Here is a 20,022-nt window from a genome sequence, read left to right as displayed (position 1 = left end):
AAAAATACTCCCTCATCACATTTGGGATCAAAATTACCTGGGGGAGTTTTTTTCTTTTATTGTGCACAAAGCACTTACATCAAAATGACCTAAGGTGTGATATATTTAGCTTTCTCCCTTTAAGTAACTCATAGGGAGTCTTCTCAATAAGAGGTCTAGCCATGCACCTGTGTATGATGTAGCATGCAATGTTCATATTCTGCCCAGAAGCTGTGGGAAAATGTCTAGTAGGTAACATAGTCCTAGTCATTTCCTCAAATGTCCTATCCTTTCTTTCTACTACTCCATTTTGTTGTGGAGTTCTAGGAGCATGAAAGTTATGATCTATGACATTCTCATCACAAAATTTGGCAAATTTAGCATTCTCAAATTCATGATCAGGCCTAATTAATACAAGTTGATTACCTAGTTGTTTCTGAGTTTTTCTAAAAAAAAAGAATAAGTGAATATCTCAAATGTTTCATCTTTAGATGTTAAAAATGGTGTCTAACTAAACCTAGAGTAATCATCAATAAACACCATAACATATCTTTTACCTCCTCTGCTCAATATCCTCATTGGTCCACATAGATCCCTATGGACTAGTTCCATCGTCCTGGTAGTACTTACCATTTTCTTTCTTTTAAAAGAGAATCTTACCTGCTTTCCCCACGCACAAGCCTCACAAACTTTATCTTCCTTGAATTTAATATTAGGCAACCCTATCACCAAGTCCTTGGAGACTAGTTTGTTAAGTTGGCTTAGACTGGCATGTCCAAGTCTCTTGTGCCAAAAGAGTGGATAATTGTCCAACACACTTGACAAGTGAGTTCATTATCTGAAAGTGTGAAAAGATCCACCACATATATGTGATTCACTCTTTTTTCTTGCAAAATCATCTTGTAAGTGGTAAGATTAATCTCAAAGTATTTTGTAGGGCTGAAGGCTACTATATTAGCTCTATCACACATTTGTGATATACTTATTAGATTGTACTTTAGTCCAACTATCAAAGAAACATTCTCAATAGAATGAGAATTAGTCTTACCTACCTTTCCAACCCCAATGATCTCACATTTCTTTCAGTTTCCAAAGGAGACATTACCTCTTTTAAGGTCCTCAAGTGAAACGAATTGGTTCTTGCTTTCTGTCATGTGCTTAGAACAACCATTATCCATGTACCATATTTGGTTGTTTCCCTTCACTTGGACCTGCAAAAAATCAGGGGTTAGTTTTAGGAATCCAAACTAGTTTGGGTCCCTTTCTATAGGAAAAAGGATAAATTAAATTCTTTTTAGCCCAACTTGACAACCTATTTTCCGTAGAACAAATTTTTAATTCTTTTGATATTCCTTTTTCCTTGCAGTGCAATCACTCTTGTAGTAACCAGTGTTTTTATAGTGTATGCAAATCTTATTTTCAGAGCGTGTGAGGAACTTACTTTTGGGATCCCACAATTTTGTGCGAAATTCCCAAAGCCAAGTCCTCTTCTGTTGCTACTAAGATGTTCTTGTATCTATGAAAGTGCATTAGAGGACCTGTTCCATTACAGGTTTTGTTTAGCTCATGCTTGACCTTAATCAGATCCTCCTTTAAGGCTCCTACCAGTTCATTCCTTTTATACAACTCATCTTTTATTTTTCCTACACTTTCTTCTAAAGTGATTGTGTTTGACCAACAGTCCTTTTACCAATTCCTAATTTTAATTTTAGATTTTCGGATCTAAGTTTTGGGACAGTTGTATCAAGTGCACGAATCTGGTTTTTCAACACAACATTTTCACTTTTAATTTCACAAGCCCTAAGTTCCTGGTTTTTGCACTTATCTTTGATAATAATACATTCTTTTGACAGTTATTCTTTTTTATTATTAACATCCTCATATTCATCAATCAACTCTAGTAATAACTAAGATAATCTTTCTTTAGACAAAATTTAATCTTGCCTTTGAAATGAAAGACACTAACCTCAGTTTCTTCAACAGATTCTCCAATAACCATTAATGCTCATTCATCATCATCATCTTAGCTTTTATATGATCTTTCTCCCCAAGCAGCGACCATAGTCTTGGTTGATCTTTTGTTGTTGAATTTTTTGGGATGAACCTATTCCTTCTTCCTCTTCCTTCGTTCAACTCTTTCATTCTTCAATTCAATTTTCTACAGAGGACAATTAAGAAATTATGCACAAAATTAGAGAAATAACCAAATATGATAACTCGAATTAACGATGTTGTGATTAATAAACTTCAATATTCACGTCAACCACAATCCTAGAAACGAAGTTTAGCTCCACCTAGACATGGTAGCAGCAATAACAATAACAACCCAGTATAATCCCAGTAGTGGAGTTTGGTGAGGGTAGTATGTTCGCAGACCTTACCCCTACCCTAGGGTAGAGAGGTTGTTTACGATAAAACCTCGTCTCCCTCCCTCAAAGAACTCCCCACCTTGGTCTTCGGGTGTCTCGAACTCACAACCTCTTGTCACACATAGTCATGGTATTAAAACAACAAATTATCTGCAAAAAACATAAAGAATACTAAGTTTGATGCAAAAAGACACAATCTGATGAATTCCGGCCTCCATGGAAGCTCTACGCTCTCCCTTCGTCCAAAGTATGTTTGATCCCCCCCCTCCAAAATAGGTTTAAAACCCTTTTATACATATTGGAACGTGCAGGGTTGAAATCACCAAATCCCAACTGAATTAGGACGAAATCCTCCCTTGGGCGTCATGCTTTGCGCTTGCCATGGTGCTGGACAGTGAACTTTTTAGCCTACTATCAACGGCATTTTGGTTGATGTCTGGTGCGAACCCGGGCACCAAACTTATACTTCTTCAAAATTCTTTCATTTTTACTCCAATTTGTACGCAAACTTTTCAAATCACTTCCAATGGATTCCTACACATATAAATACCATTACTAAGTTCAAGTCACAAATATTCACACCAAAGTTAAAAAGATTGAACCATAATGTAAGACAAATTACATGCAAAATATGGAGTTTTCGCCAAATATCACCACCCACGTAAATAGCAGAAACTATAAAACCTGCACCTCCAAATCTGAGTTCCCTTTATCTCTTTTTATTTCACAATTCTGTTTAAATCTGACCAACACAATTTATCAAATATATAAAGAAACTACTGGGAAATATATTTAGAAACTTATTTCAAATTTGATGCCCAGCCATTTTTTGTCATTAATTTTTATCCCTAAACTCATAATTTTGGTGCCCTTATATACTTATCTCTTCTCCTCCATACGAATTTTAAACTTCTTATCTCAAACTGTTGGTTTGTTGAAAAGGGGAGAATTCAAACATACACAAGGACAGAAAGAAGCAACCATTCCATACTTTCTGTTGCCTCATTCTAAATCCATGACTCAGATTTTCATCAACTAAAAAGGTTAATCATATTTAGTGTATACAACAACAACAACAACAACCCAGTAAAATCCCACTAACGGGGTCTAGGGAGGGTAGTGTGTACACAGATCTTACCCAAAAATGTTTTCTGCTATGACTTTTTATGCTTCTTTCTTCGGTTTCTTTGTATTCTTACTTCTTTCTCCTGATAAATTTTTATGTGTTTTTTATACCTAAGTTGGTCAACAATAACTATTTCTAATAAACTTTTCACTTAACGGTCTAAACCCTAATAAAATATTAAGCTAAAGAACTAATTGAAGCATCGATTAAATTAACTAACTAAAAAATTGAATATCGTTCCTATATAATCGTGAAAGGTAAAACTTCTTTTATTAAATTGGTTAACTTCTGTTGTTGTCTGCTAATTGATAAAATGTTCTAATTAGGTGTGTATATAGTTCGAGTTAGCATGTTTATTAATTACTAAATTCAATCAATTATGTTGAGGTTTTAAATATATAAATCAAATCAAATCAGTAAAAGCCTTATTTTTGTTCTCTTTTTTCCAGTGTTTTGGTTTGGTTTGATTTTTTCGGGTTTTCCTCATAATATCTGGACAAAAATATAACTAATACTCCAAATATTTCTTTTATCCCCGTTGTCACTAAAGAAAAGCTTCAAGAATTCTATGCGACTGAGCTAAAACAATGGCATGAGTTATATGGGGAAGGGGGGGGGGGGGGTCAAGTAAAAAGGAGCAATTTTGTTAGATTGTTTTTATTCGATTTTGTTTGGGCTCAACCGAACACTTATATGAACTATTCGCAAATAATAGTGAAAATAGCACGGACTAGCTAGTTTAGGATTGGTAATTGAAAAATAGCCAGTGTTTGCCTTCTCTTCTTTTACATGATCGTGCCTATATAACTATATTCATTCTAGTTTTTTTTCACTGCAAAATAATACTACCAATATTGGGAAAAGATTTGATAATGGAGTCATTGATTTGTTATATAGGTGAAGGGAAATCAAGTGAGTTATGATCAAGCGGATTTAATATTGGTGGAGCCATGGGGAGGCACTGGTGGATTAGAATGGTATTACAAGCTGGAAAGTCCCATTAAAGAAATATTGATTGCTCATGGAGATTGTATCGAATCCATCATGTTCAGAACCGTTACTAAACAAGGTACTACCAAAGACTCACCAAAGTTTGGTGGTGATGGAGGTCGAAGAGACAAGGTAGGTCCAAAAAAATTGTGCTCAACACATTTATTTCTCATGATTGGCACGTTCTACTCAAGTTAACTTGTGTCATGTCGTAGGAATGAGCTTAAACTTTGTAATAAAAATTTAATTATCAAGATATGAAAAAATGACATGTTATATGTTAGCTTAACATGATAGTTTAGCATCTTTTTGCATTTTCAGTGTACACAACATAAACTCTATAGTTACATAAGCATCTTTCAAGTGAGAGATATGAACATTCTGGTTCCTTTCACTATAGATCCTAACTGGGTTTAACACAAGGCCGGCAGAGCTACGAGTTTAATTGAATCCCCTTCATCTAATAATTATGTAGAAAGGGTAAATATAATTTTCTTATATATCTAAGTTAGTTAAATCCTCTCAATGCAAAGGAAGTGGCAAAGTGTCCAAAATTGCTTTGGGTCACAGATTTTGGATTCTACTGTGACATTCTTGTACTTTTTTGAATTGTTGTCAAAGTTATCGACTCTGCTACTTATTTAACCGATTGCAATAATCTCAGGTTGTTATTGAGGTAAATCCATTGGAATATTTAACATGCATCAAGGGGACATTTGGATATTGTGGTAGCTATTTGGTTGTAAAATCTCTATATTTTACAACTAATGCAAAGAATTATGGACCATTTGGGTCTGAGGCTGGAACCCCATTTTCGCTTGTGATGGAAGAAGGTGGATCTATTATAGGATTTCACGGGCGCTGTGGAGCATACCTTGATGCTATCGGCGTTTATTTGCAGAAACTTACTCCTCCCACTGTATCAAAGGAACCTGAAGCTAAAAACATGGAGCCAAATGAACGTGTGGTTGAAGAAATTGAAATCCTTGACGTATGTTGTGATTATTCCCTCGTTTGCTTAAGCACCTCTACTTCACTTTATTTACCTCATACTTGCACACAAGCACATATCCCTTTCATAAAAAAGTAACTCTTCTAACAACTTAAATAGAAGAATAACTTTAAAAAAAAAGGATGATCAGAATCAGGTGATCATAAGAAATAATAAGAGAAAGGGAAAATAACAAAAAAATCAAGGCAAATCGCCAACAATGGTACCTTGTCTTCTCTTCCTTTACATGACTATATGTACTCATTCTATTTCCTTTTCACTGCAAAATAATGCTACCAATATAGGGATAAAAATTTGATAATGGGGCCATTGATTTAATTTGCTATGTATGTGAAGGAAAATCAAGTGAGTTATGATCAAACGAACTCAATATTGGTGGAGCCATGGGGGGGTAACACTGGTGGATCTGAATGGAATTACAAGCTGAACAGTCCCATTAAAGAAATATTGATCGCTCATGGAGATTTTATACACTCCATCATGTTCAGAACCATTAACGAAAAAGGTACTATCACAGACTCACCAATGTTTGGTGGGGATGGAGGTCGAAAGGACAAGGTAAGTCCAGAAAAATTATGGTTGACATATTTATTTCTCATGATTCGAACGTTCTTCCCAAGTTAATTATCAAGATTAAACTGGTTATAACAAATTATTCATTTAGCTTACAACCTTCAAGTTACCTTATAGATCAACTTAACATGGTAGTGTGGCAACTTTTTGCATCATTTTCAGCATACACAACATAATTTTATAGTTATATAAGCATCTTTCAAGTTAGCCGGGGTCTTTCGGTAATAGCGTCTGCGTACAAATTACCCTGCGCAGACCCTACTTTGTAGAATTATGTTAGGTTGTTATTATTGTTGTAAGCATCTTTCAAGTTAATGATATGAATGCACATGTTGATTTCGAATCCTAATGTGACATTCTTGCACCTTTCTCTGAATTCTTGTTAGAATTCCTGACTTTGTTACTTATCTAACTGATATGTGATTTGCAATAATCTCAGGTTATTATTGAGGCAATTCCATTGGAATATTTAACAGGCATCAAGGGGACATTTAGACGTTGTGGTATCCATTTGGTTATAAACTCTCTATGTTTTATAACTAATGTAAAGAATTATGGACCATTTGGGTCTGGGGATGGCGGAACACCATTTTCATTTGTGATGAAAGAAGGTGGAGCTATTGTGGGATTTCATGGGTGTTATGGAGCGTACCTTGATGCTATTGGTGTTTATTTGCAGAAACTTGAACCTGAAGATGAAACAATTGAGCCAAATGAAACTAAGGTTGAAGAAATAATTGAAATCCATGACGTATGTTGTGATTATTCGCTTGTTTGCTTAGTTGCCTATACTTCCTTAATTTTCTTCACTACACACTTACACACAAGCCCAGATCCCTTTCATTAAATAATTAATTTATGTTAGTCATCTGACACCTTATATAGCGATCAGGATCAGCTGATCATAAGAAAGGGAAAATCACAAAAAATGAATGTAATTTGCCAACAATTGTACCTTGCCATCTCTTCTTTTACATGACTGTATTTATATTCATTCTGTTTTTTTTTTGTTCGTTGCAAAATTATACTACCAATATAGGGATAAAATTTTATTATGGAGCCATTGATTTAATTTGTTATGTATGTGAAGAAAACTCATGCGAGTTACGATCTAGCGGACTCAATATTGGTGGGGCCATGGGGAGACACTTCTGGTGGATCAGAATGGAATTACAAGCTGAAAAATCCCATTAAAGAAATATTGATTGCTCACGGAGATGCTATAAACTCCATCATGTTCAGAACCATTACTGAACAAGGTACTACTATAAACTCACAAAAGTTTGGTGGGAATGGAGGTCAAATAAATAAGGTAAGTCCAAAAATATTATGGTCGACATATTTATTTCTAATGATTGGAACATTCTTCTCAAGTTAAATTTGTGTCATGTCATAGCAATGAGCTTAAATTATGTTAAAATAATAATTAATTATCAAGACATTTGAACCAGCTATAGCATGTAATTCATTTATTTTACGGTCTTCCAGTTACCTTACCGGACTCTTGATATGAAAAAATCATGTTATTGGTCAACTTAATATGATAGTGTAGCAACGTTTTTGCATTTTTAGTATACACAACGTAAAATCTATAGTTACATTATCATCTTTCTAAGTCAAAGATATGAATTCACGTGTTGCTTCATATTTAAGTTTGTCGGTTCCTTTGCATTGAGAGGTTTTCAACTAAGTGTACAAATTTGCTTTAGGTCACCGATTTTGAATCCTAATATGACATTCTTGCACTTTTCTAATTCTTTTCAAAATTCCCGACTCAGCTACTTATTTAACCGATATGTGATTTGCAATAATCTCAGGTTGTTTTTGAGGAAACTCCATTGGAACGTTTAACAGGCATCAAGGGTACATTAGGACGTTTCAATGGCCATTTGGTTGTAAAATCTCTATGTTTTACAACTAATGTAAAGAATTATGGACCATTTGGATCTGAGGGTGGTGGAACCCCATTTTCACATGTGATGAAAGAAGGTGGAGCTATTATGGGATTTCACGGGCGTTGTGGAGAGTACCTTGATGCTATTGGTGTTTATTTGCAGAAACTTACTCCCCTTGCTTCGGCACAGGAACCTGAAGATGAAACAATTGAGCCAAATGAACCTATGGTTGAAGAAATAATTGAAATCTATGACGTATGCTGTGATTATTCGCTTGTTTTCTTAGTCACCTCTACTTCCTTAATTGAGATCCCTTTCATTAAACAATTAATTTATGTTACTCATCTGACACCTTGTATAGGGATCAGGATCAGCTGATCATAAGAAAGGGAAAATAACAAAAAGCGAAAGTAAATTGCCAACAATGGTACCTTGCCATCTCTTCTTTTACATGACTGTGTTTATATTCATTCCGTTTTTTTCGTTCGATGCAAAATAATACTACCAATATAGGGAAATTTGATAATGGAGCCATTGATCTAATTTGTTATGTATGTGAAGGGAAATCAAGTGAGTTACGATCAAGTGGGATCGATATTGGTGGGGCCATGGGGAGGCACTAGTGGATCAGAATGGAATTACAAGTTGAAACATCCCATTAAAGAAATATTGATTGCTCATGGATATTTTATAGACTCCATAATGTTCAGAACCATTACCGAACAAGGTACTACCACTGACTCACAAAAGTTTGGTGGGAATGGAGGTCGAATAAATAAGGTAAGTCCAAAAATATTATGTCCACATATTTATTTCTCATGATTGGAACATTCTTGTCAAGTTAAATTTGTGTCATGCCCTATTAATGAGCTTAAATTATGTAAAATAATAATTAATTATCAAGACAATTCAACCAGCTATAGCATGTAATTTTTTTTTTATCTTACGGCCTTAAAGTTTCCTTACCAGGCTCTTAATATGCAAAATCACGTTATTGGTCAACTTAATATGATAGTGTCGCAACTTTTTGCAATTCCAGTGTACACAGCGTAAAATCTGTAGTTATATTGGTATCTTTCAAGTCGAAGATATGAATGAACCGGTTGATTCATATTTAAGTTTGCAGCTTCCTTTGCAGTGAGAGGATTCAACTAAGTGTCCAAATTTACTTTAGGGCACAGATTTCGAATCCTAATATGACCTTCTTGCACTTTTCTAAATTCTTGTTAAAATTCCTGATTCTTTTACTTATTTAATCGATATGTGATTTGCAATACTGTCAGGTTGTTATTGCGGCAACTCCATCGGAATATTTAACAGGCATCAAGGGGACATTTGGATGTTATTATGACCATTGTGTTATAAAATCTCTATGTTTTATAACTAATGCAAATAATTATGGACCATTTGGGTCTAATGCTGGTGGAACCCCATTTTCACTTGTAATGAAAGAAGGTGTAGCTATAGTTGGATTTCACGGGCGTTCGGGGTTTTACCTTGATGCTATTGGTGTTTATTTGCAGAAACTTGCTCCTCCCACTTCAGCAAAGGAACATACGGCTGAAGACACTGAAATTCGTGACGTATGTTGTGATTATTCCCTCCTTCGCTTAATCACCTCTACTTTCTTCACCTCATACTTCAGCAAATGAACCTGAAGCTAAAACTATTGAGGCAAATGAACCTACGGTTAAAGAAATTGAAATCCATGACGTCCATACTACTTTTTCTCTTAATACACTTTTTTTTTCTCTTAATATCATGAATCGGATAAATTTAGTTTCTTGTTTGTTTTATTTTATTTCTTTTCGATTAATTGTGACTTTATACAGTAAACTAACAGATACATGCCATGTGTCTGCACATAAATTTCTTTCACTTAATATATGTTCTTACGTTATTAAATCACTTAACCATTATAGTTATGATTTTCAAGAGGTTGTGTTTATATGTTTGACAGTTACTTCTATTCATGTCTTCCTCGGAATGGTTAGAATAAATCTTTACTAAATTATTGCATAATCTAGTAAATTGTGTGTGTGGAGGAGGGGGGGGGGGGGGCACCAACTGAACATACTCTTTTAATGCAGTTAAACATATGCGTAGTAAACCATTTTGTTGACATGCTTATTTTGGATACATAATACGTAGAGAATTAACCGTCTTTCTTTGTGAGAGTTTGATATAATGTTTGGTCTTTTAGCAGGTGTCCCTTTCTGCTCTTCGCAAGGACATTGTCAATATTTTGGATTTCATAAAGAGCGTAAAGAATGAAGAAAATCAAAAAGCACTTGACGTGGATCTAATTAAAAAGCTAGAATTGAAGCTGGCATTCTTTTGTACATATGTCCAGCTTTCTTATTCAAATATGGAAAATTTTAATTCTATAATGACTCGCAGAAGACAAGAAGTTGAAACAATTTTATATGATTTTGGCTACTACATGCAGTTCAAACAAGGCATGCATCATATCCATCCTCGCCTGGTGGAGAATATGGAATATTGTATCGGCTCATGTTATCTTGCTAAATCAAGTGCCTCCATGACTGGGGAGCAGTTGGACTTCCTCCTCCAGAATCTCCCTCATCTTTCCATGTATTGGGCTGATCAACAACTTTCTCCATTCGTGACTGAATATGAGATTCTTCAGAATGTATGTGCCAACATAAGAGATTTCCATGGGTTGATAGTGAATGGTTGTGTTGGGCATGAGATTGTTGAACATGTCCTACCTCAGTTTCAACTAATGGCTCAGAGAGTAGGACGCTTCCATTGGGATGATCAGTTTCCTGGAGATTCTCGACTCTTCAAACTAGCACATCTACTCTTGAAGATTATTCCAATTGAACGGGAGGTTATGCACATATGTTTTACAAATTTGAAAGCTTCAACATCAGCAGAAGTTGGACGCTTCATTGAGCAGCTCCTAGAAACCTCTCCGGACATTCTTAGAGAATATCTGATTCATCTACAAGAGCACATGGTAAATGTTATTACCGCTAGCACTCCAGGGGCTCGAAACATTCATATCATGATAGAGTTCCTATTAATCATTCTCACTGATGTGCCTAAGGATTTTATTCATAATGGCAAGTTGTTTGAATTCCTAGAACGTGTTGGAGCACTTACCAGGGACGTATCAGCTATTGCTCGCGACTTAGAAGAGAAATCAAAGAATGTAGAGAGTACCAATGAAACAAACAGTGCAACTCTAGGCTTGCTCGAAAATATTGAACTCATGAAGAGAGAACTCAAAGATGTTTACTTGAAAGCCCCAGAATCATCTCAACTCTGTTTTCCCATGAGTGATGGACCCCTATTCATGCATCTTCTACTTAGACACTTAAATGATTTGCTCAATTCCAATGATTATTTAGTCACTTTGATAAAGGAAGAAATCAGGCTGGTGAAAGAAGATCTTGAATTCATAAGATCTTCCTTCGAAAATGTTGAGCAAGAATTGTATAAAGATCTCTTGGCACGTACTTTAGATGTGGCATATGAGGCAAAAGTTGTCATTGATTCAATTATTTTAAGAGATAATGGTGTCTTACATTTTATTTTCTCACTTCCCTTTGCCATTAAAAAAACCAATCTTATCAAAGAAGAGGTCTCAAATTTATTTGAGAAGATTTCCAAGAACAGGGGTGTCATTGCTGTGAACACTCCCAATAAGCCAGTTGAGCGCAAGTCATCAATAGCTGGTAAAATAATCGTAGGTTTTAAAGAGGAGACATACTTGATAATTAGGAAGCTCACCAGTGGACCAAAAACGCTAGATGTCACTTCGATCACTGGTATGCCCGGTGCGGGTAAAACTACTTTGGCGAACCAAGTGTATAATAATAACTCAGTTTCTCATCATTTTGACATCCGTGCATGGTGTAGAGTCCATAAGAAGTATGACGAGATGGAGTTGCTGAAAAAACTTTTTAATCAAGTTGTTGGGTCATCTTCGAAATTCGGTAAGAATATTGATGTTGCTAATGAGCTACGGAAACATCTGTTTGGAAAGAGGTACCTTATATTCTTAGATGATTTGTGGGACACTGCAGCATGGGATGAGTTGACAAGATCTTTTCCTGAATGTGAGAAAGGAAGTCGAGTTATTTTGACGACTCGAGAAAAGGAAGTGGCTATGCATGCAAAACGCCACAGTGATCCTCTTGACCTTCGATTGCTAACACCGGAAGAAAGTTGGGAGTTATTAGAGAAAAATGTCTTTGAAAATGAAAGTTGCCCTAATGAACTAGTGGATGTTGGAGAAGAGATAGTCCAAAACTGCAAACGGCTTCCTTTGGTGGTTGATTTGATTGCTGGAGTCATTAAAGGGAAGGAAAAGAAAAGGAACGTGTGGCTTGAAATTCAAAATAATTTGAATTCCTTTATTTTCCATAACGTGATGGGGGTTATAGAATTAAGTTATGACCATTTACCTGATTCCTCAAAGTCATGCTTGATTCACCTTGCAAGTTTTCCGAAGGACGAAGTAATTCCAGTCCGTAATTTGGAAATTTTATGGCCTGCTGAAGGATTTTTGGAGCAGAGCGATTTGATGAGTGTGGTAAATTCTTTAATTTCCAGTAGCTTGGTAAATTCTTTCAATAAAGTAGGTGACGATCGGACTTGGCAAATTCATGATCTTGTGCATGAGTTTTGTTTGATAAAAGCAAGAGAGGAAAAGTTGTTTGACTTGATAAGTTCAAGTGCTTCATCATCATCTTCTTCAGATTTGATGCCACGTCAAATGAACATTGCATATCGTGAGTGGTATAACAATATGCATTCTGGTAAACACCTCTATTCTTTGAGGATAACTGGACACAAGTTTGGTGACAATAGTCCTAATAATATATGTCACCTAAGACACTTGAGGCTTCTTAGAGTGTTGCAAGTGGATCGGTTTTTTATCATGGTGAATGCTTCTTTGCTGAATGAAATATGCACACTGGTTCATTTGAGGTACTTAGAGATTCATACAGAAGTTAAATCTCTGCCTTCGTCATTTTCAAATCTCTTAAATCTGGAAACTCTATGGGTGAATAAACATGGACCACCCTTGGTATTATTCCCAACAATTTGGAATCTTGTAAAGTTGCGAGTACTGGAGATAGATGACTGTTCGTTCTTTGATTTGGATACAGATGAGCCAAAATTGATAGCAGAGGACTCAAGGTTAGACAAGTTGAGATTAATACAAGGACTCGTAGTTTCCTATTCAAAAGACACAGAGGATATTTTCAAAAGGTTTCCCAATCTTCAAGAGCTTCGATTTGATCTCAAGCAATCGTGGGATTGTTCAACAGGGCGATATTGGTTCCCGAAATTGGACTTCTTAAATGAACTAGAATCTCTCGAAGTAACTTTTATAAGTTCAAAATCAAATGATAGTGCGCTCTCTATAACGACAAATCGGCTTTGGGATTTTCACTTCCCTTCGAGTGTGAAAATGTTGTGTTTGCGTGAGTTTCCTCTGACATCCGATTCACTATCAACAATAGGAATACTGTCCAACCTTGAAGAGCTGTACCTTAAAGACGCAATCATCGAGGGGGAAGAATGGAACATGGGGGAGGAAGACACCTTCCAGAATCTCAAATGTTTGACATTGCAGCGAGTGAATCTTGCTAAGTGGGAGGTTAGAGAGGAATCCTTTCCTGCGCTTGAGAAATTACGACTGCGGGATTGTCGTAAGCTTGAGGAGATTCCGTCTAGTTTCGGGGATATTTGTTCATTAAAAAGTATCGAGCTGAAGTGGAGCCCTCAACTTGAAGAATCTGCTCGGAAGATTAAGCAAGATGTTGAAGATACGATGGGAGAAGACAGGATTCAGGTCCTTGTTCATAAGTGAGAAAATATGTGAGTATATACAGACTTATTACCTCCTTCATTTCATTCATTATATGTGGCAGAGTTTGACCAGTGTAATTATCTTTTGCAGAATGCATGTAAGGAATACATCCAATGCATCTAATGCATTCTCCCAGCTATTTCCGTTCTTCTTTTCTTCATTTTGTGGGTAAATATATTCCAGCATTTGTTCTTTTTTGGGCATGGCTTTAGTTGTTTGCATATCATATGTTACTCCTCAAGTCCAGAAACATACATGGGATTGCTGACTCTCCGCAATGATGATAGCAAGAAGCGGATTTGGAGGATAGCAAGAAGTAACTGAAGCAAAAGGTCGGCAACCTCAGTATATGAAAGTTACCTTATATCTCAGCTTTTTAAAGTTTTTATCTATCTTTCACAATCAGCCCAGCATAGAATTATAATTGTGATGCAGGCTGATGGAATTCACACGCACCAAGAAACAGCCCATCGACGTATTTGGAGGTGAGGCTGCATGTGTATTCACTTTACATAACAGTGAAGAAAGAGTAGATGGTGGTGCAACTTCAACTGTAATGCAGAAAATTCAAATTGGCTGCCAGTGGTGAGGCGCAACAAGTTGATGCACATGGGATGAAAGAAAAACAAGTTCAAAGCGCATTGTTTTGCTCCTCTAGTTGAGAATTTTCCACTTTCTTTCCCTCAAAAGGCCTATGATCAGTTGCTTTATGCTTTTCCTGATTTGTACCTTCAACTGTGTTATAAGTTGTAAATCCTTTTGTATCAGCTTCATGTTAATCAGTCAAAGTATTGGGAGCTTCTTGAACTAGTACTTCCACTTTTCTTGACAGATTTGCTTTGTATTCAAACATGCCATTTCACGTGCTGATTCTTTTATGACCCAAACACGTGGAATTTGTTTTTGTTAATGGGCGGCAATGAGACTTTAACAGGACTCAATTATGTGATTGTAGTCAGGTTCAATCTCCACCAACATCTTTATGATGGTCCTACCTAATGATCTTGATGTGTGCATTGTTGCGGAAGCCAAATGTATATAGTGTGAATAAGTCATAACTACTATATCAAAAATTATGACAGCCATCAAATAATAAATAAGACAATAAAACAACAATAAAGGGAACACCAGAATTTACGAGGTTCGGCTAATTTTGCCTACTCCTCGGACACAACCAATATTTTATTTCACTCCAAAAATACAAGTGAAATAATACTAAAGAGAGAAGATACAAATGCCTTAAACAGATGAGAAGGCAAATGAGAGGTGTGTTTAAATCCTAAACATTAGGCCTTCTTTTATAGGGGGAAAATCCCCCCAAAACTGAAGAGCCCACCGATGTGGGACAAAATTTGCCAAATTCAACAAATCTCCACCTTGGCAAAATTCCACATCTTCAATTTTCTCTCAATAACAAATTTTGATTGTGTCTTCATCTTCAATCTTCAGTTTTCAACAATGTTGATCAAATCCAAACAATGTTGAAACTTGACCGTAGTCACCACCTTTGTCAGCATATCAGCAGGATTCTCCGTAGTATGAATTTTCTTCACTGTGACTCCACCTTCTTCTATGATTTCTCGTACGAAATGATACCGAACATCAATGTGCTTCGTCCTTGCATGATAAACTTGGTTCTTCGCTAATTGAATAGCACTTTGACTATCACAAAAAATTGTGATACCTTTTTGTTCAACACCAAGCTCCTTTAGCAATCCTTGAAGCCAAATTGCCTCTTTCACAGCATCTGTAATAGCCATGTACTCTGCCTCTGTTGTAGACAAAGCAACTGTTGACTGTAAAGTAGACTTCCAACTAACTGGTGCCTTTGCAAAAGTAAACACATAACCAGTAGTTGATCTTCGTTTGTCCAGATCACCCGCAAAATCTGAGTCACAATATCCAACTACAGACTGATTATCTTCCTGCTCAAAAACTAACCCGACATCTACAGTATTATGAATATACCGTAGAATCTACTTCACAGCTTGCCAATACTCCTTCCCTGGATTGTGCATATATCTGCTAATAACTCCAACAGCTTGTGAAATGTCAGGCCTTGTGCAAACCATTGCATACATCAAGCTACCAACAGCATTTGCGTATGGTACCTTTGACATATACTCTCGTTCAGCTTCATCCATTGGCGACATAGTAGTACTTAGCTTAAAATGGGGAGCAAGTGGAGTACTAACTGGCTTAGTCTTGTCATCTATGCCAAAACGTTGTAGTACTCTCTTCAAATATTCTTTCTGAGATAAACAGAGTTTCTTTGAACGTCTATCTCTAATTATCTTCATGCCAAGAATTTTCTTTGCCTCACCCAGATCCTTCATCTCGAACTCCTTCTTCAGTTGAATCTTCAACTTATCAATTTCTTCCGAATTCTTGGAAGCTATCAACATATCATCAACATATAGGAGAAGATATACAAAGGAACCATCTTTAAGCTTGTGCAAATACACACAATGATCGTATTTGCTTCTCTTGTACCCTTGCTGCAACATAAACTCGTCAAATCGCTTGTACCATTGTCTAGAAGATTGTTTCAATCCGTACAACGATTTTTCAAGTTTGCACACCATATTTTCTTTTCCAGCAACTTTGAATCCTTCTGGCTGAGTCATGTAGATTTCCTCCTCCAAGTTTCCATGTAAAAACGCAGTTTTTACATCCATCTGAACTAGTTCCAAATCCAATTGTGCTACCAAAGCCAATATAATTCTAATGGAGGAATGTTTTACAACTGGAGAAAACACTTCATTGTAATCAATTCCCTCCTTTTGAGCATATCCTTTGGCCACCAATCTTGCTTTGTAGCGAACATCTACTTGGTTAGGAAATCCTTCCTTCTTTGCAAATACCCATTTGCACCCAATTGCTTTCTTTCCCTTCGGGAGATTGGCCAATCTCCATGTATGATTCTGATGAAGGGACTGTATTTAATCATTCATGGCAATCCTCCACTTATCTTCTTCTAAACTTTGGACAATGTCTTTATAAGTGGTAGGAACATCATCAACTACAATTGAGGTTGCACAAGCAACCGTCTCTATGAGACGAACAGGTTTCGTTATTGTTCTTTTTGGTCTGCTGGTTGCTATTGATTCAAGTTGTTGTTGAGGTTCCTGAGTTGGAATCTCCTCTACTGGCTCTCCTTCCAGAGGGTAATCTTCATTTGTTTCATCCTCTGCTTCTTGTGTAGGAAAAATAAATTTTCCCTCAAACTCCACCTGCTTAGAAGCACCTTTATTTTGTTTGGTATCTTCTGTTACCTTATTTACCATAGATTCATCAAAGGTAACATCCCTGCTGAATATTACTTTCTTTGTCATAGGACACCATAAGCGATATCCTTTGACTCCAGAAGTAATTCCCATAAAAATAGCCTTCTTTGCCCTTGGATCTAATTTTGACTCCGCACATGATAATATGCAGTTGAGCCAAACACGTGCAAAGAGTTATAATCTACAGCAGGTTTTCCATACCATTTTTCAAATGGTGTCTTGCCATCAATAGCAGCAGATGGTAGACGATTAATGAGGTGGCATGCATATGTAATTGCCTCAGCCCAAAATTCTTTGCCCAAGCCAGCATTGGACAACATACACCGTACCTTCTCCAGCAAGGTCCGATTCATACGTTCTGCCAATCCATTCTGTTGTGGTGTATGTCTAACAGTGAAGTGTCGGACGATGCCATCATTTTCACAGACCTTATTAAAATGATCATTTTTGTATTCACCTCCATTGTCTGTGCGAATACACTTGATCCTCCTGCCTGTTTGATTCTCCACCATCATCTTCCATTTGAGAAAAATTCCCAGCACTTCATCTTTGTTTTTCATTGTATACACCCACACTCTTCGGGAAAAATCATCAACAAAGGTTACAAAATAGTGTTTCCCACCCAATGAAGGTGTTTTGGAAGGACCCCAAACATCAGAGTGTACATAATCCAAAATGCCTTTAGTATTATGGATCACTGTACCAAATTTAACCCTTGTCTGTTTCCCTTTAATACAATGCTCACAAAACTCCAAGTTGCAAGTCTTTACTCCTTTTAACAATCTTTGATCTGATAGAGTTTTCAAGGATTTTCCTCCAGCATGTCCCAAGCGCATGTCTCATAGCTTGGTTGCTTCTGCCTCTTTGTCGTCACTGGATGTCACTGTCGCTGTCCCAATAACTGTACTGCCACAATAGCGGTACATATTATTATTCTTCCGATTAGCCTTCATTACCACTAGTGCACCGGAACATACTCTCATCACTCCATTTTCTGCAATAATTTTAAACTCTTTTGATTCCAGGGCTCCCACAGAGATGAGATTCTTCTTCAAATCCGGTACATATCGAACATCTGTTAATGTTCTGATCATTCCATCATGGTTCCTTAATCGTATTGAACCAATGCCATATGAGGTAAGAGGGCTGTTATCCGCTGTGTGGACGACTCCATATTCTCCTTCTTGAAATTCCATGAACCAGTCCCTGTTGGGACACATGTGATAGCTACAAGCCGAGTCCATCAACCATATGTCTGATGATGTTGATGACTCTGTTGTAACTAATGAGAAATCTGAATCATCACAATCAGCTACATTTGAATCCATTATAGCCTTTCCATTGTTATGTTTGGCCTTATTCTTCAACTTCGGACAGTCTTTCTTCCAGTGCCCTTTTTCTCGACAAAAGGCACATTCATCTTTGCTGGGTCTGGATCTTGACTTGGATCTTCACTTCTTTGTCCTCGTTTGACTTTGAGGACGACCCCTCACAAATAGTGCTTCTCCTTCTCCGCCCTTCTGTTTTTCTCGCTTTCTTTGTTCATAGCTGTACAAAGCCGAACAAACTTCTCTAAGAGAAACTTCATCATTTCCATGGAGTAGAGTAGTTTCAAGGTGCTCGTACTCATCAGGAAGTGACGCCAACAACATCAAGGCTAAGTCACCATCATCATAAGTTGTATCCATATTTTGCAAATCTGTGACCAACTTATTGAAACTGGTGATATGTTCATTCATCGTGGTACCAGAAACATAGGTGAAGTGAAACAGTCTCTTCTTCATATACAATTTATTTTGACTATTTTTCTTCAAAAATTTATCCTCCAGTGCTTTCCATAATTTACTTGCAGAAGTTTCCTTTGTGTATGGATATTTCTGCTCTCTAAGCAAGGAAGGATCGAATGGTACCGCAAGCAACACGGTTGAAAATCTTCCAATCTTCTTCTCCAATAACATCTGGTTTCTTTTCTTCAATGGCCAGATCTATCCCTTGTTGAAAAAGGACATCTAGAACCTCGCCTTGCCACATCCCAAAATGCCCGGACCCGTCAAAAATTTCTACCGCAAATTTCGCATTTGACACAATTCTTGTCATAAGCGAAGATGCCAATGATGACGTATTGTTGACACTTGATGTAGATTCTTCTTGTTTATTGTCTCCCATATTTGACACAAATATTATTTAATAGCTGACGACACAAATCAAGATTATTTCCTTTCTGATGTAGAAGATCAGACTAAGCTGCAACCACAGAGCATACTCAGATAGAACCTTGACTCAGTTACCAAGATAAATCTTTTCTGATGTGGAAGATCAGACTATGCTGCAACCACAGAGCATACTTAGACAGTACCTTGGCTCTGATACCAATTGTTGCGGAAGCCAAATGTATATAGTGTGAATAAGTCACAACTACTATACCAAAAATTATGACAGCCACAAATAATAAATAAGACAATAAAGCAACAATAAAGGGAACACCAGAATTTACGAGGTTCGGCTAATTTTGCCTACTCCTCGGACACAACCAATATTTTATTTCACTCCAAAAATACAAGTGAAATAATACTAAAGAGAGAAGATACAAATGCCTTAAACAGATGAGAAGGCAAATGAGAGGTGTGTTTAAATCCTAAACATTAGGCCTTCTTTTATAGGGGGAAAATCCCCCCAAAACTTAAGAGCCCACCGATGTGGGACAAAATTTGCCAAATTCAACATGCATATATTGCATGGTGCAAGTCCGAATCACAAGTTATCAATATCAAATCTTTCTCTTCATCTTCATACCTGATCGACGAATTTCCAACTAACTTTATTCTCTTTTATACTTCTTCTTCCAAATTCCTTTTCCCCGATGAAAATGAGAGTGAGAACCTCACTGTTCGATTTCCATAAGTTACTTTAACATTTATGAAATTTTCACATTGCATGGGA

General features: G+C 36.7%; 1 protein-coding gene across 2 annotated transcripts in view; it reads left to right on the top strand.

Annotated features, from left to right (window-relative positions):
- Positions 1-14,506, top strand: part of LOC107773460 (uncharacterized) — a 73,831-nt gene extending 59,325 nt beyond the window's left edge. Inside the window, exons 6-17 of one of the 2 annotated variants that reach the window (XM_075249149.1) lie at positions 4,372-4,596; positions 5,129-5,455; positions 5,813-6,034; positions 6,489-6,773; positions 7,140-7,361; positions 7,867-8,199; positions 8,306-8,371; positions 8,506-8,724; positions 9,228-9,527; positions 10,151-13,803; positions 13,886-13,963; positions 14,043-14,506. In XM_075249149.1, coding sequence (XP_075105250.1) covers positions 4,372-4,596; positions 5,129-5,455; positions 5,813-6,034; positions 6,489-6,773; positions 7,140-7,361; positions 7,867-8,199; positions 8,306-8,371; positions 8,506-8,724; positions 9,228-9,527; positions 10,151-13,795 — 5,844 coding nt within the window. In that variant the 3' untranslated portion in view covers positions 13,796-13,803; positions 13,886-13,963; positions 14,043-14,506. Of the gene's footprint in view, positions 1-4,371; positions 4,597-5,128; positions 5,456-5,812; positions 6,035-6,488; positions 6,774-7,139; positions 7,362-7,866; positions 8,200-8,305; positions 8,372-8,505; positions 8,725-9,227; positions 9,528-10,150; positions 13,804-13,885; positions 13,964-14,037 lie in introns of both variants that reach the window. The other variant, XM_075249150.1, reaches the window with a different exon arrangement.
- The last annotated feature ends 5,516 nt before the right edge of the window (positions 14,507-20,022 follow it).

Source organism: Nicotiana tabacum, chromosome 3, assembly GCF_000715075.1.
Source record: "Nicotiana tabacum cultivar K326 chromosome 3, ASM71507v2, whole genome shotgun sequence".
Classification (NCBI taxonomy): domain Eukaryota; kingdom Viridiplantae; phylum Streptophyta; class Magnoliopsida; order Solanales; family Solanaceae; genus Nicotiana; species Nicotiana tabacum.
The sequence above is the reverse complement of the archived record's forward strand: the minus strand, read 5'-3'. Positions and strand labels throughout refer to the sequence as shown.